The following is a 15,162-nucleotide window of genomic DNA, read 5'->3' on the forward strand; positions in this document are numbered from 1 at the left end:
AGAATATTTCTGCCATTGATCCTTTTCATTAAGCAGACTGGTCCTCTGCCAATATTTCCAAAAAGAAAAGGACTTTCTGCAGAGACAAGTTCTTTTGCATCCCGTAGGCCATAGAAATACAAAAATATCCAGTCCTTACCTGGGAGGCTTGTTGCATTTGCAGAATCTTTGGAGAAAATATTTTCATTATCTTCATTAGTAGTAGGTGCCTAAAAGAGACATTCCTGACTGTAAGCCTGTTTCTGCAGATTCCACCATCATTCAGGACCCAGCTCAGGTGCCACCTCCTCCTTAACCCCCTGCCTGATCCACCCAAGGCATTCCTTTCTCTATCTCATGGACCTCTCCATGTCTGACCTGTCAATCTCAACTTTTGCACTATTATTTATATCTAACAGCTTGCCTACTCAAGGTGGGGATTTCTTCCCATCTGCCACTCTACCAGGAGCTTAAGAGCACAGCACCTTCCACAGAGGAGAATCAATAGATACCCTGAAGCAGCAGTTGTATTACGGGTCCAGTCCCAGGGCGTGGATACCACCACTTACTAGGAAAACCACAGGCTAGAACTTTGGATCCACCACTTACTAGCTATGAAACCCTGGGCAAGTTTCTTAACCCACGTGGGCATCACTTTTCCTCCCTTGTAGGCACAACCATCCTGACACCCAAATCTTGGTTATCCTAAGGATGAAATGAGTTAGCAAACGCCAGGCTCAGAGCCTAGCACGGCGTGGCAAGTTCTCAGTGTCAGTTCCCTCCACGCTCCAGCCCCACAGGCATGGGCTTCACCCTGGAGCTGCTTCCACTGGTGCCTGGACAGTCCTGCATCCAACATAGCCAAGGTGCAGGACCCTAGGCTCCTTCCCTGTGCTATCCAGCTCCAGGAGTGGCTGAGCCTCCCAGCTTAGCATTTAGGGAATTATGGACCAGGAGAGGAGTTGTAGTTGGATGGGAAATTGGATTACTCGAGGATTTGTTGAGCAGCTTCAGAAGTAATCCTCTTTCCAGAAAATTATGACACCAGGAGTCCACAGGGGAAGAGCTCAGAAAAACTGAATGTGAGTCACAGGCTAAGCTGTTAGTGGTGCCCAGAGGTTCAGAGATGAAACAGCAGGCACCAGACACAGAGCAGCTCAGTGAGCTAGGCCGGCACCGCTCCACACTTTCCATGGCCCACATCCCCGGGACGAGAACTGCTCTTACCCTGCTTTACAGAGGTGTGAAAAGGACAGGCAAGTTGCCCGTGGCCATGTTTCTAGTAAGTGGCAGAGCTGGGATTTAAACCAATTTCTGCCTGATGCCAGCCCACAACCCTTAACACTAGGTGCTGTCGCCGTGACCCTTTGACAAGAACATGAGCTCACCTGTGCGGAGGGGGGCAGCTCAGTCTCAGCTGGAGAACTCTTGGATTCTGTGGATAGAAGAGTCATTATTAATGATTCATGGATGCTGAATGTCCTATCTGATGGAATAAAATTCATCACAATGAATTTTATGCTGGAAACAAACAAATATCCAAACCTAGAGGACTAGCTATATAAATTATGATATAGCCACATATTGTAATAGCCTTTAAAAATATTTTAGAGGGCTTCCCTGGTGGCGCAGTGGTTGAGAGTCCGCCTGCCAATGCAGGGGACGCGGGTTCGTGCCCCGGTCCGGGAAGATCCCACATGCCGCGGAGCGGCTGGTCCCGTGAGCCATGGCCGCTGAGCCTGTGCGTCCGGAGCCTGTGCACCACAGCGGGAGAGGCCACAACAGTGGGAGGCCCATGTACCGCAAAAAAAAAAAAAAAAATTTTAGAAAACAGCTAAGAATATGCTATGTTTTATGAAAAATTCAAGACAAGAAAAAGGCCACAGGGCTTCCCTGGTGGCGCAGTGGTTGAGAGTCCGCCTGCCGATGCAGGGGACGCGGGTTCGTGCCCCGGTCCGGGAAGATCCCACGTGCCGCGGAGCGGCTGGGCCCGTGAGCCATGGCCGCTGAGCCTGCGCGTCCGGAGCCTGTGCTCCGCAACGGGAGAGGCCACAGCAGTGAGAGGCCCGCGCACCGCAAAAAAAAAAAAAAAAAAAAAAAAAAAAAAAAGAAAAAGGCCACAGAGTTTGATCCAGAGCTTCTAAAGAAACACATTTATATCATTTTTCATTATATGTTATATGATATATTGCAATATATATATTCACACAGAGAAAAAAAAGTTGGAAGGATACACAGCACTAGATATAAACACCATTAAAATTTTAATTTCCTTTATGCACATTTTTGCAATAAAAAATATTTATTTAAACAACAGGTTCTAGGGACTTCCCTGGTGGTCCAGCGGTTAAGACTCCGTGCTCCTAATGCAGGCGTCCCCGGTTTGATCCCTGGTCAGGGAACTAGATCCCGCATGCCGCAACTAAGACCCAGCACAGCCAAATAAATACATACTTTTAAAAAAATATAAACAACAGATTCTCACCTGCCTGGGTGGGCTTAATACACTTTGCCCAAGAAGGGAGGTGGACTGGGCACCCTCCCAGGCCCCTCTCCCTCCATGGGAACCACGTTTCTGCAGAAACCCACAAGGCTGCAGAAGGCCAAGTATCAAAGCGAGAGTGCTGACACAAGGCCAGGCTCAGCGGCAAACGTGGGCCCGAGGGACCAGGCGCTGAACCCTGACAGGCAATGTGTGGAATGCTCTGGAGTTTAAAATATTTTCTTTTCAGTTCATCATTTTTCCATCAAGAAATTAAAAATACCACAGAACCGGTTTACACAAAGATGTCGAGCCTCCCTGAGCCAGGAGTAGAAGGGCTAGCAAGGGGTTGGAGGAGAGGGTGACCCTACGTCTGCTCGGGACAGAATTTCCAGAGGGAGTGTGACTTCCCAGGAGGGGAGAAAAACCACACACTAGCAGCAGTGGAAGGGACACAAGAGCATGTCCACCCTCCGCATTGTACAGAGAGGAAACAGAGGCCCAGAGAGGGAAAGCAACTTGTCCAAGGTCATACATCAAGTTAGCCCCAAATCAACCTAGGATAAATGGGAGGGACACAGTCTCTTATTCCTGTGTGTTCCTCCCAGACCAGCCTAGCAGAGAACAGTTAGACTCATAGCAGGGGGTGATTGAAGGATTAAAGGAGGGGGCGGGGATACTAGAATGAAAGCTAAAACCGGGAGACAGGGGCAACGCTACATAGGAAATATGGCTGACCATGGATGGTCATTCAGTGCAGTGGTTCCCAAACCCAGACATGTTCAGCATCACTGGTGGCTTTTTAGGTCCCATCCTTGACCTATGGCCTCAGGATCTCCAGGATGGGATTCAGATATCAGGGTTTTGAAAAGGTTCCCCAAGCCCAGAGAGATGTTTCAGGAAGAAAGGGAGACCAGTATACTTTCAACCCTCAGCTCTGACCCCCCAACATGGTACATGGTCCAGAAAAGGATGTTTAACCTTTGGTGGCTCAGATTTCCAGGGATAAGGTAGGAATTTTATCTCAAGTAACCCAGGAATGTTACCAGAATGGACAAAATTTTTCTAATGCATAGTAAGATTGTCTTACATAACAAGACTTTTTTAAAAGCTCCCTAGGGACTTCACTGGTGGCACGGTGGTTAAGAATCCACCTGCCGATGCAGGAGACATGGGTTCGATCCCTAGTCTGGGAAGATCCCACATGCCACGGAGCAACTAAGCCCGCGAGCCACAACTACGGAGCCCACATGCTGCAACTACTGAAGCCCGCACACCTAGAGCCCGTGCCCCGCAACAAGAGAAGCCACTGCAATGAGAAGCCTGTGCACCACAACGAAGAGTAGCCCCCGCTCACCACAACTAGAGAAAGCCCACACACAGCAACGAAGACCCAACACAGCCAAACAGAATAAAAATTTAAAAAGAAAGAAAGAAATAACTTTTTGTAAAAAGTTCCCTAGATGATGATGGGGACCCCTGATTCAGACCATTTGTCCCCTGAGATGGAGCAACTTTTGCATCATTACTACTAATAATCATTTCCATTTTACAGATGAAAAAACTGGGGATCAGGGTCAGAAGAAATAAGTTAGATTAATAATACTAACTGCATACTAATAGAATATTACTAGTATTTCCAGCAGCGACCTTTGTGGAAGCTCGCCCTACTCCAGTCCCAAGTGGTTCTCAGCCTACGTGATGCTGACGGCTCACAGCAATATACGAGGCAGGTACTATTATCTCAGGTTTACAGAGACATGGAGGCTCAGGAAGGCTATAAAACATTAGCAACATCTGTGAGCACATTTTTTTTTTCTGTTTGGACAGAAGTATTTCATATTTCTCCTACAGTATTTTATATTTCCCAATGCCTCCCTTCAGCTAGCATGCTGGGTGAAAGAGGGGAAGGAACCATCATTCACTGGTCCCCTTGTGTCCCCGTGTGCCCCCCATGTGCCAGGAAGTTACAGGGGTAAGGATAGTGGTGGTGGTAACTAGACAAAACAGCAATAATAACAATGCCTAATATTTATTGAGCACTTACTATGTGCCAGGCACCATTCTACCTACTTTACATGAATTAACTCATTTAATTCTCACAACAGTACTCTGAGATTGGTACCATTTTTATCCCCACTTTACATATGGGGAGAATGAGGCACAGGGAGGTTAAATAGCTTGCCTGAAGTTTTGTAAGAAATAAGTGTTAAGGCTTTCTGACTCCAAGAATACTCTTTTTTTCCCCTTTGTTAAAAAAAAAAAAAATCACCTCTAGATTGAACATGTCTCAAATTCAGGGACTGTATCTTACTCATCTTTGTAAACTCACTTCTTAACACAGGCCTGGCATCTTGCTGAAAAACTTTGTAGTTAGAAAAATACTAATTATGGAAAAAATCACTTGGAAAAAAAAGACTATTCGATACATTAACAGCAACACTGAGTGTGTCCCTTGTATTAATATTTCCAGATTGTAAGGTGTACTTTTATATTCATAACAAAGTGAGTGAATGAATGACCATACTCCAATAAGTGAGACTGATAAAGACCACCTGTGAGTTTCTTCCACGCAAGTTTTTAAAACAAGAGACTTATTTCTGTTAATCTGAGAACGGATTTGGGTTTGCTTGCTTGGGTCTTGGAATAGATAAATCCAATATAAAAGATGGCAGAGGTCTTCATACAGATGTGTAACCTTGGTCAAGACACTTAACCTCTTTTAGGCCTTGTTTCTTCACTTCTAAGCAAGGGGATAACTTCCTCCTGCACAGATCACCTGGGATCACAGGCTGAAAGGACCTAGCACTCACGCGGCACACAATAATATCTGTTTAAAAACTGACCCAACTCTCAAAATTCAGAGCAGAGAATATAAAACATTTTCTAACACAATAATTTTTTTTAAACCTAGATGACCTTGGGTATAGCGATAACATTTTATTTTATTTATTATTTTTTAATAAATTTATTTATTTATTTATATTTCTGGCTGCACTGGGTCTTCGTTGCCGCGCGTGGGCTTTCTCTAGTTGCGGAGAGCAGGAGCTGCTTGTCGTTGCGGTGGCTTCTCTTGCTGCAGAGCAAGGGCTCTAGGCACCGGGGGCTTCAGTAGTTGTGGCACGCGGGCTCAGTCGTTGTGGCTCGTGGGCTCTAGAGTGCAGGCTCAGTAGTTGTGGCGCACGGGCTTAGTTGCTCCGCGGCATGTGGGATCTTCCCGGACCAGGGCTCGAACCCGTGTTCCCCTGCATTGACAGGCGGATTCTTAACCACTGCGCCACCAGGGAAGTCCCACTAACACAATCTTTTTAAATTGTATATTATAACCAGTTAAGATATGGGCCACTGGGCTCCAGGGTTGGAGTACACAGAGGGAACATAGGAGTGGGCTGAGAATAAGAAGAGGAAAAGGAAAGTAAAAGGAAGCCAGAGAGGGTCAGAGAGATGAGGACACAAGGGAAGAGGGAGAAACCACAAAGCCAGACATTCCCAGAGAGGGGTTGGGGGCGGGGACACAGGAACCCACAAGCTGAGCAGCACCTTCCACTCTGAGCTTCACACCTTCCCTCACAACGTGTAAACCACCAACCAGCAAGTTAATCACGGCTCCTCCATTCATGAAAAAAACAAAACAAAACAAAACAAAACCAAAAAACCTCACCAAGGAGCTGACAGTCTCCTGAGGAGAAAGAAGTAACCTCCAGCTGGGCCCCAACACCACCCAGAATGATCTGTGGAGAAACCTATCGGTCTGAGGGCAAAGGAGAAAAAGACGGACAAGGCAGCATGGATATTTGCACGGTGTATGGTCGCCCAAGTGTCTTCCTTCTGAGCTTAAGCCCTTGTTTCAGCCTCTCCTTTATGAAATAATGGTGATGGTCAATGGCAATAGCAACGTTTTACTTAACCATTTAACCTTATGTCCTTACTTTGCAAAATTAAAAGTTGGTGACCTTATTTGGTCCCCAAAATTCTTTTTGAAATTTTACAGAAATCCCAGGAAGCTCTGAGCTATCAGGGAGGGTGTGGGAGCGATATGCAGGCTTGTGATCTAGAAAGATGCCCGTAGCAGTGGCATGGAGGACGGCCTGCTGCTCACACACCAGAGACAGAGATCAGTTTCGGGGGTCGTTATAAGAATTCTGTCGAGGGCTTCCCTGGTGGCACAGTGGTTAAGAATCCGCCTGCCAATGCAGGGGACACGGGTTCAAGCCCTGGTCCAGGAAGACCCCATATGCCGCGGAGCAACTAAGCCCGTGTGCCACATCTACTGAGCCTGCATGCCACAACTACTGAAGCCCACGCGCCTAGGGCATGTGCTCTGCAGCAAGAGAAGCCACTGCAATGAGAAGCCCTCACACCGCAACAAAGAGTAGCTCCCGCTCGCTGCAACTAGAGAAAGCCTGCGCACAGCAACGAAGACCCAATGCAGCCAAGAATAAACTAACTTATTTATTTATTTATTTATTTTATTTTTTTAAAGAATTCTTTCGAGATGGGATAAGAACCTGAGCCAAGGAAGGGGGGTGTCTAGCCTGATGTCCTGGGGATGTCCCGGCTCAGGGAGAGGGCTGGGTGGTGGTGTCCTTCTCTGGACAAGGAATACAGGGAGGTTTGTGAGGGAGGGTGTGGGCCCAGCTCTGGGCAGAGTGGAGACAAGAATCCAGAGCTCCAGGGACAGGTGTGGCCTGAGACACGTGTGAATGGCTGGCATTTGGTAAACACTTACCACATGCAGGGCTGGGTGCAAACGGCTCTCCATCTCGTTTCATCCTCACAACAACCCTGTGAGGCGGGTTTTTTGGTTTTCGGGGTTTTGAGGCAGGCCTGTTATTCCCATTTGACAACTAAGCATGCCTGGGCTCCGTCAGGCACTTCCCTAAGGTCGCACTGTGCAGGGGTAGGGCCAGCAACCAGAGCCCAGTCCGCCTGTGCCCAGCGAGGACAATGCACAGAGTGGACGTGGAGAGGCCACCCCGTGGAAGGGCCACATGGAGACGCCGTGGAAAACAGCACGAGAGTGGAGGCAGGGGATGCACACTGACGGTTGAACGGGGCACAGTCTCTTCAGAAACGTGTCCCCAAGTGCCCTTTAACCTGCACAATTTCCCCCTCGGGGGTGCCAAGGAGAGGAACACAGTGAACGCCCCCTAAATGGGACCGGAGGGTTTGAGGTGACAGTACGTGGCTTCAGGGATCGGGCCAGGGAGACACATCTGCCCGGAGAGTCCACAGCCCTGGCCTCTGGGCGCCCCAAAGGCCTTGCGGATGCAAACCTCTGGCACCTCCTCAACAGTGTGATTCCAAAGAATGGGTCCATGTCACTCGCTACCTGTCACAAGAGGTTCTAATTATTTTCCAGGTGTCAGTGAGCAGGGTGTGAGAGGGAGTTAAAGGGAGCAAGAAATAACCCTCTTATGCCTAATGGGCTTTTCCCTAGCACTTTGCCCCAAGCTCGCTGTGCAAAGAGTCCACAGACTTGCTAGATGCCAGCCCTGCCCGTGCTACCGGAAAGGACAAATCTGGGAGAACTCCCACTCTGGGAAGAGCGGCTGACCAGCCGCCTGTCAATGTATAAGCTCTTCTTCCTGCCCTGACATCAGGGTGACATCAGCCCTGACATGCAGGGACTCGGTGAGTGCCGGCAGCAGGTGCTGTCAGCAGTCACTTGGCCTTGCTGGCCGGAACAGGGGCCCCAGACTGGGTGACTCTGCGCCCGGCGTTCACACAGGGAACCTTGCTGTGGCCACAGACTGTGTGCGGCCAGGCCTTGGCCTCAAGGGGGCAGCACTCACTGAAGTCCAGACTCCTCAATCCCCTCCCCCAGGCCTCTACCAGCCCCCCCCCTCCACCCCCACTCTCTGCAGGCCTTCCTGCAGGAGTAGCCTGCCTCCACCTGCCCCACTGGGACCTCCCACCCACACATCTGTGCTCCAGCCCCACCAAAAGGCCCTGCCCTTGTTCACAGTCCGTGCCTTTGCACCTGCTGTTCCCGCTGCCTATAAGCCCCATTCTCTACCTGGGAAACTCTTATACATCCTCCAGGACATAACTCAAGTGTCACCTCCTCCATGAAGCTTTTCCTGCTCTTTCTAAACTGCCCCAAGTATTGTCAGCTCCACAGCCTTATCAAGTACAATGGGATGCTCCCCCACCCCCACAGCACATTCTATAATCACTGGGAAAGCTTTCGAAAATACCATTCCACATTCTAATTCAGTGGGTCCAGGATTGTATCCAGGGCAATTCTAGGATGCCCATAGCCCCACTCTCTTTATCCCAAGAACCAATCAACATGGCACTGCAAATTGCTAATCCTTCTACATTTGCAGTACGGGTTATTATTTCTAAAGAATGTTTTCTCACTAAATTCATAAAAATTCCCAGAGGGGACAAGACAGGTCATGTCATCTCCATTTTACAGATGACAAGACTGAGGCTTTGAGAGGTAAACTAACTTTACTAAGGTCATACAACATGATTCCCAGGTGCAATGTAGTTCCCTTGACCTCTGTGTCATATCCCCCACACCTAGGCAGGCGCATCCTATCTGTGTGAGCTTTGAGGGCTAGAGGCAGGTCCTTGGGGTTGGAAAGCCCATCGATGCAGTATCTAGTGCACTGACATGTCCCAAACAGTCAAATAACTCTACCGTCAGTAAAACACACCTAACCTCCCTCTCATTTTCCAAAAGTGCTCCCCAATTTCCAGCCTAAGTTCTTCTTGCACCAGAATCATCCAAGTTCCTCTTGCTCTGCCCTCAGTGGAGAGGGGAGAAGCTGGTATCTCTCTTGGACATTCACCACTGGGGTTTTGAAGAACTCCCCCCAAAAAAAAACCCACACATGTAGAGAATGGGGAGCTCAAACTCTTCAACTGCTTATGTGAACAGAGGCCAAGAGTTCTGTCTGAGCTTACACAGTCACTGTAGCAAGTCACAGAAGCACAGGACCTGAGGCTGAAAAGTCAGAGACATGTCTCTGCTACACCATCTTCCGCTGTCAGGAGAACGTCAACAATTTAAAGAGGAACATCCACAAATGAGACCAGCTTTAAGGGAAGGTGACCAGACAGGTAAGGAATCCACAAGCCATCCCATACAACAGCCTGGGAACAGAAGCCCAAACAGATATGAGTCCCCTGGGAATTCCAGAAGAATTCAGAGAGAGCAGACTAGCAGACTTATCAGAGGTTACCCTGGAGACCAAGGCCCACTGAGGCCAGATTTGGATTCACATGAGAAAGAACTTTCTTCTTGAATAGACAGTTCTCATAAAAAGATATACAAAGAGCCAGTAAGCACATGAAAATATGGTCAACATCACTATTTATTGTGGAAATGCAAATCAAAACCACAATACCACACCCGTAAGGATGGCTATTTGAAAGAAAGAAAGAGAGGAAGGGAGGGAGGGAGGGAGGGAGAGAAAGAAAAAGAAAGAGAGAAAGGAAGGAAGGAAGGAAGGAAGAAAAAGAGAGGGAGAGAAAGAAAGAAAGAAAGAGAGAGGGAGGGAGGAAGGAAGGAAAGAAGGAAGAAAGTACTAAGTGTTGGCTAGGCCATGAAGAAATTGGAACCCTGCACATTGCTGATAGGAACGTAGGAATGTAAGGTGCAGCCACTGTGGAAACCAGTATAGTGGTTCTTCAAAAAATTAAAAATAGTATTACCATACGATGTAGCAACTACACTTCTGGGTATATACTCAAAAGAATTGAAAGCAGAGACCCAAACAGATATTTATACACCCATGTTCATAGCAGCATTATTCACAATAATCAAAAAAAGCGGAAGCAACCCAAGTGTCCAACTACGGATGAACAGATAAAATATGGTATATATCTACAATGGAACATTATTCAGCTTTAAAAGGGGAGGAAATTCTGGCACAGGTTATAACATGGACGAATCCTGAGGATGTTATCCTAAGTAAAATAAATCGCTCACAAAAAGACAAATACTGAATGATTCCACTTATATGAGGTACTTAGAGTACTTAGAGTAGGCAAACTCATAGAGACAGAGAGTAAAGTGGTGGTCACAGGGGCTGGAGGTAGGGGTGAATGGGAAGTTACTATTTAATGGGTATAGAGTTTCCGTTTTGCAAGATGGAAAGAGTTCTGGAGATGGATGGTGGTGATGGTTGCACAACAATGTGAATGAATTTAACGCCACCGAACCATAAGCTTTAAAATGGTTAAAGTGGTAAATTATAAGTTATGTATAATTTACCACAATTTAAAATTTTAAAAAAACAAGAAAGAACTTTCTAACAAAACAGGATTTCCTAAAGCTGTTTGTAACCATCTAAATTAAGTGGTTGGGATAAAAAGTAAACAGGTGTCGGCCTGTATCCAGAACATTTCCTCTGCACAATGTGATAAATGATTTGCTCCCCTTGCAAAGGCTCCTGAGGCCATGTTAATGTTTGGCCTTCAGATAATGAGCGGCTCAAAGTGTATACAAACCAAAGACAATCATGGACAGGGCAACACAATCTAGCCTGAAGGATGTTCTGATTTATTTAAATGGTCTTTCTAAGTAAGATATAGTAGTTAGGTCTCCCTTCTTGTCCAGGCCTTAGCAGGAAATGAACTTTTGAGGAGAGGATTCAATAGAAAGTCGCCTCCTGCTCTTGATGGACAGGAGCGGGGGACAGCACAAGAAAAGATCTGAGCCTGCGCTTGACACTGCCTACATCCAACTAACAAGACACCCTAAAGCCCTAAGCCCACTCCTCTGGCTCTCCCAGGACAGGAAAGACAAGGATCACACACTGCAAAGCCAGGGTAGGGAAAAGGCCATCACATTACAGCATCCATTCTGGGGGAAGAATGCCAGCCTACATATAAAAGTCTCCCTGAAGGGACTTCCCTGGTGGCACAGCGGTAAAGAATCCGCCTGCCAATGCAGGGGACACAGGTTGGAGCCCTGGTCCGGGAAGATCCCACATGCCACAGAGCAACTAAGTCCGTGCGCCACAACTACTGAGCCTGCGCTCTAGAGCCCGCGAGCCACAACTACTGAGCCCACGCTCTGCAACTATTGAAGCCCACTTGCCTGGAGCCCGTGCTCCACAACAAGAGAAGCCACCACAATGAGAAGCCCGCTCACCACAACGAAGAGTAGCCCCCGCTCACCGCAACTAGAGAAAGCCTGCACGCAGCAATGAAGACCCAACGCTGCCAAAAAAAAAAAAATTCTCCCTGAAGCCAGGGGTAGAAGAAAATGGCAGGGGTAGGGATGGGCCTGGACAATTTATATCATTCTATCCTTTGCTTTTTTTCCATACACACTCAATAAATGGGTATTTTATTATTTTTTAATTGTCTGGTATTTAAGAACAACTAATTTGGTCCAATTATGCTGCTGGACTAAAAAGATCTGACCCTGAAGCAAGCCTGGAAGCTATTCTAAAATAAGAACACTGGGAACAATGCGATGGGCTGCTACAAGGGATAGTAAGCTCTCCATCTCTGGAAGCATTCAAGCAGAGGCTGGGTAACCACTCTCTGGGAGATTCCTGCACTGGGTATAGGTCTATTACATCCTAATTTTTCATAGGAAGGAGTCAAAAGATAATGTCTCAAATTATTTTCTCAGAAAAAAAAGAAAAAAAAAAGCCATAAGTTTGTTATTCAGAGTGAAGGAGGCCACCAGCAGAAGAACTAGAAACAGAAACTGAGTAGCTTCCTCTAGAAAGCAGGGCTGGAAATGGGAAGGGGTGGGGCAAGGGACACATTATTATAAGCCCTTCTTTGCTTCTTTGCCATGAGAATGTATTAATTTGATAAAAATTAAGTTAAAAATAAATTCCCATGGGTTAAAAAAAAAACATTAGTCACACAGTTGCTAAACAATACATTTCTCAAAAATATTGAATTACATGGGAATGCTCACAAAATTTTATATATAAATACACACACACATAAATATACTCAGAATAGGAAAGACGTATAATAAAATGTTCTCACTGGTTTTCTCTAGGTGGTACGAATACTGGTGATAATTATTCTTTATATTTTTTGTTTAGAATTTTTCACTAATCGCATTATTACAGATGATTATTACTACCTTTAACATCTTTTTTTTTTCAAGTAAAAAGCATTAGTTTACTGTGGTAGGTTAAATATAGCTACAAATTCTTTGCGGCTCCTCCCATCAGGCTGTGGAGGAACTTTCCCCCCTTGAGTCTGGGCTGGCCTGCTGGCAGATGACAGACCTCAAGAAGAAGCGAGAGCTCCAGCCACCAGCCAGAGTCAACCGTCAGATGTGGCAGTGAGGCCATCTTGGACAGTGCAGACCTGATGCAGCTGCCTTCATGATTCAGGCAAAACCTGCACAAGAGCTGCCCAGCTGACTGATTTTCAACGAATTGAGCAGATGAATGGTTGCTTTTTTACCGTGAGTTTGGGGGTGACTTGTTACATAGCAACAGATAATTGATACAGTAACAAAGCTGAAACATCCCTTCCGCATTTCTCACATACCTGTCCAAGGGACGCCCGTGACCTCCTGGCTCCACTCACTCCATAAGCCATGCCCAAACTCCTCCTGGGCCCGAAGCTGCACCACATGCTTCATGCCACTCCAGGCGTCGTGGATGATGCAGTGATACTGGAGCTCCTTGACCTGAGGGCGAGAGGCGCAGGTGACTCTTGGGTGGGGCCTGGGTGGCACCAGGTTAAGCGGCTCCACAGGGACACGGGAGTCCTGGGACAACCCCAGCCCTTCAGCTGCTCCCTCTTGGGTCCGGTGGATGACTCAGCTGGGCAGAGATGCTCCAAAGGCTCACACCACCCTGGAGGCTCAGAGCCAGGTGGGGTTGCCGTCTGGGCCAACTGGTGCAGAAGCTGTAAGTCACAGCCCCTGCCCCCATGTAACACAGAATCTTGCAAGCCACACCCTTGACTTGCAGGCAGCCCATCTCTCTTCCCAGCTCACACTCGATCTCACAAACTGGCCTGCAAAGAGGAGACTGGCCTGGCATTATTATTCCCATTTTATAAATGAGGCAGCCAAGGCTCAGAAGGGTTCAGAGACTTACTCAAGGCCATGCAGGTAGTGAGTGGCTGACCAGGACCCAGAACTCATTTTCTTCTTTCTAGTACCCTTTCTACTACTCCTGAGTATCTAGGGGCTCTTTTCTGTCCAGAAGTAAAAGAAAAATTTACCATCCACATTGTGAATGTCTTTGATCGTTCAGCCCGGTATCGGAGCTCAAACTGTAACCTGTAGAAATATGAGTTCCAGGAAGGGGGGTCTTGCCAGGTGACGCTGAGCCAGCGGGGGTTTCTGTCCACGGCGGTGACTGTGACATTGACGGGTGGGTCAGGCTGCACTGTGGGAAAAGGGAGCACAGCTCCTATGCAGCAACAAGTTTGGTGCCAAGGAGAGACCCATGAAGACTGCAAGTCCCCAGCAGGCAGGACCCCACCTCCAGCCCCAGACCACTTCCCCAGGCACACCCTGACAGGGCGCTCACCTGCCACAATCAGACCTCTGGCAAGTATCCCAAGGGCTTCCCCGGTGGCGCAGAGGTTAAGAATCTGCCTGCCAAGGCAGGGGATACGGGTTCGAGCCCTGGTCCGGGAAGATCCCACATGCCACAGAGTGCCACAACTACTGAGCCTGTGTGCCACAACTACTGAGCCCACGTGCCACAACTACTGAAGCCCGCGCACCTAGAGCCCGTACTCCGCAACTAGAGAAGCCACCGCAATGAGAAGCCCGCCCACCGCAACGAAGAGTACCCGCTGCTCACCCCACAACTAGAGAAAGCCCGTGTACAGCAACAAAGACCCAACACAGCCAAAAATAAATAAATAAATTTATTAAAAAAAAAAAAACTAAAGCCCAAAAGGCACCAGCTCACCAAACCCCTCACCGTCCCCTCCAAGAAGTCCATGAGGAACATTAAATCAAAAAAAAGGAAACAGTTGGAGGGGAGATGGAGGCCTGAAGAGCTTACTTACGGATTCCATAACCCTCAAATGTTTGGGGTCTGCTGGACTGGCTCCCAGCACTGTTGGAGACACACAGGGACACGACGTACAAAGAGTTGTCTCCCTCTGGGACTGCCAACTGGCAGGAGAACTGCTGCGACTCCGGGGAGTACTGGCACGGCTCCTGGAAGTCTTTCACCGGACTGCAGACACAAAACAAGGGCGGGGCTCGCTATCAGTTGCTGCACTTACTCAGGACAGGAGAGAAGAAAGGGCAGGGGTTAGGAGCTCAGGCTCTGCGGTCTGACCCCGGTTTTTTTTTGTTTTGTTTTGTTTTTTATTTATTTATCTTTGGCTGCATTGGGTCCTCATTGCTGTGTGCGGGCTTCTCCTAGTTATGGGGAGCGGGGGTTGCTCAATAGTTGTGGCACAGGGGCTTAGCCGCTCCGCGGCATGTGGGATCTTCCCGGGCCAGGGCTCGAACCCGTGTCCCCCGCATTGGCAGGCAGATTCTTAACCACTGCGCCACCAGGGAAGTCCCGTCCCTGGGGGTTTTAATCTCCACTTCACACTGAGTAACACTGGGGATTCTGAGTAAATTATCCAACCTCTCCAAGCCTCTGTTTTCTCATTCGAAAATGGGAATATTAACAGTACCCACCTCACAGGGGTTTCTTAGGATTAATTCATAAATGAGTGTAAAACATCTAGCTTAGCATCTGGCATGGCAGTCTAAGGGGCTGAACTAGAGGGCGCGC

General features: G+C 47.8%; 1 protein-coding gene across 2 annotated transcripts in view; it reads right to left on the reverse strand.

Annotated features, from left to right (window-relative positions):
• Positions 1-15,162, reverse strand: part of IL6R (interleukin 6 receptor) — a 50,855-nt gene that overhangs the window by 13,260 nt on the left and 22,433 nt on the right. For both annotated transcript variants that reach the window (XM_019919452.3, XM_019919453.3), the window contains 5 exons: positions 14,435-14,607; positions 13,634-13,800; positions 12,950-13,091; positions 1,368-1,414; positions 140-209 (listed from right to left, as the gene is read on the reverse strand). In XM_019919452.3, coding sequence (XP_019775011.1) covers positions 140-209; positions 1,368-1,414; positions 12,950-13,091; positions 13,634-13,800; positions 14,435-14,607 — 599 coding nt within the window. The remainder of the gene's footprint in view (positions 1-139; positions 210-1,367; positions 1,415-12,949; positions 13,092-13,633; positions 13,801-14,434; positions 14,608-15,162) is intronic.

Source organism: Tursiops truncatus, chromosome 1 (assembly GCF_011762595.2).
Source record: "Tursiops truncatus isolate mTurTru1 chromosome 1, mTurTru1.mat.Y, whole genome shotgun sequence".
NCBI lineage: Eukaryota > Metazoa > Chordata > Mammalia > Artiodactyla > Delphinidae > Tursiops > Tursiops truncatus.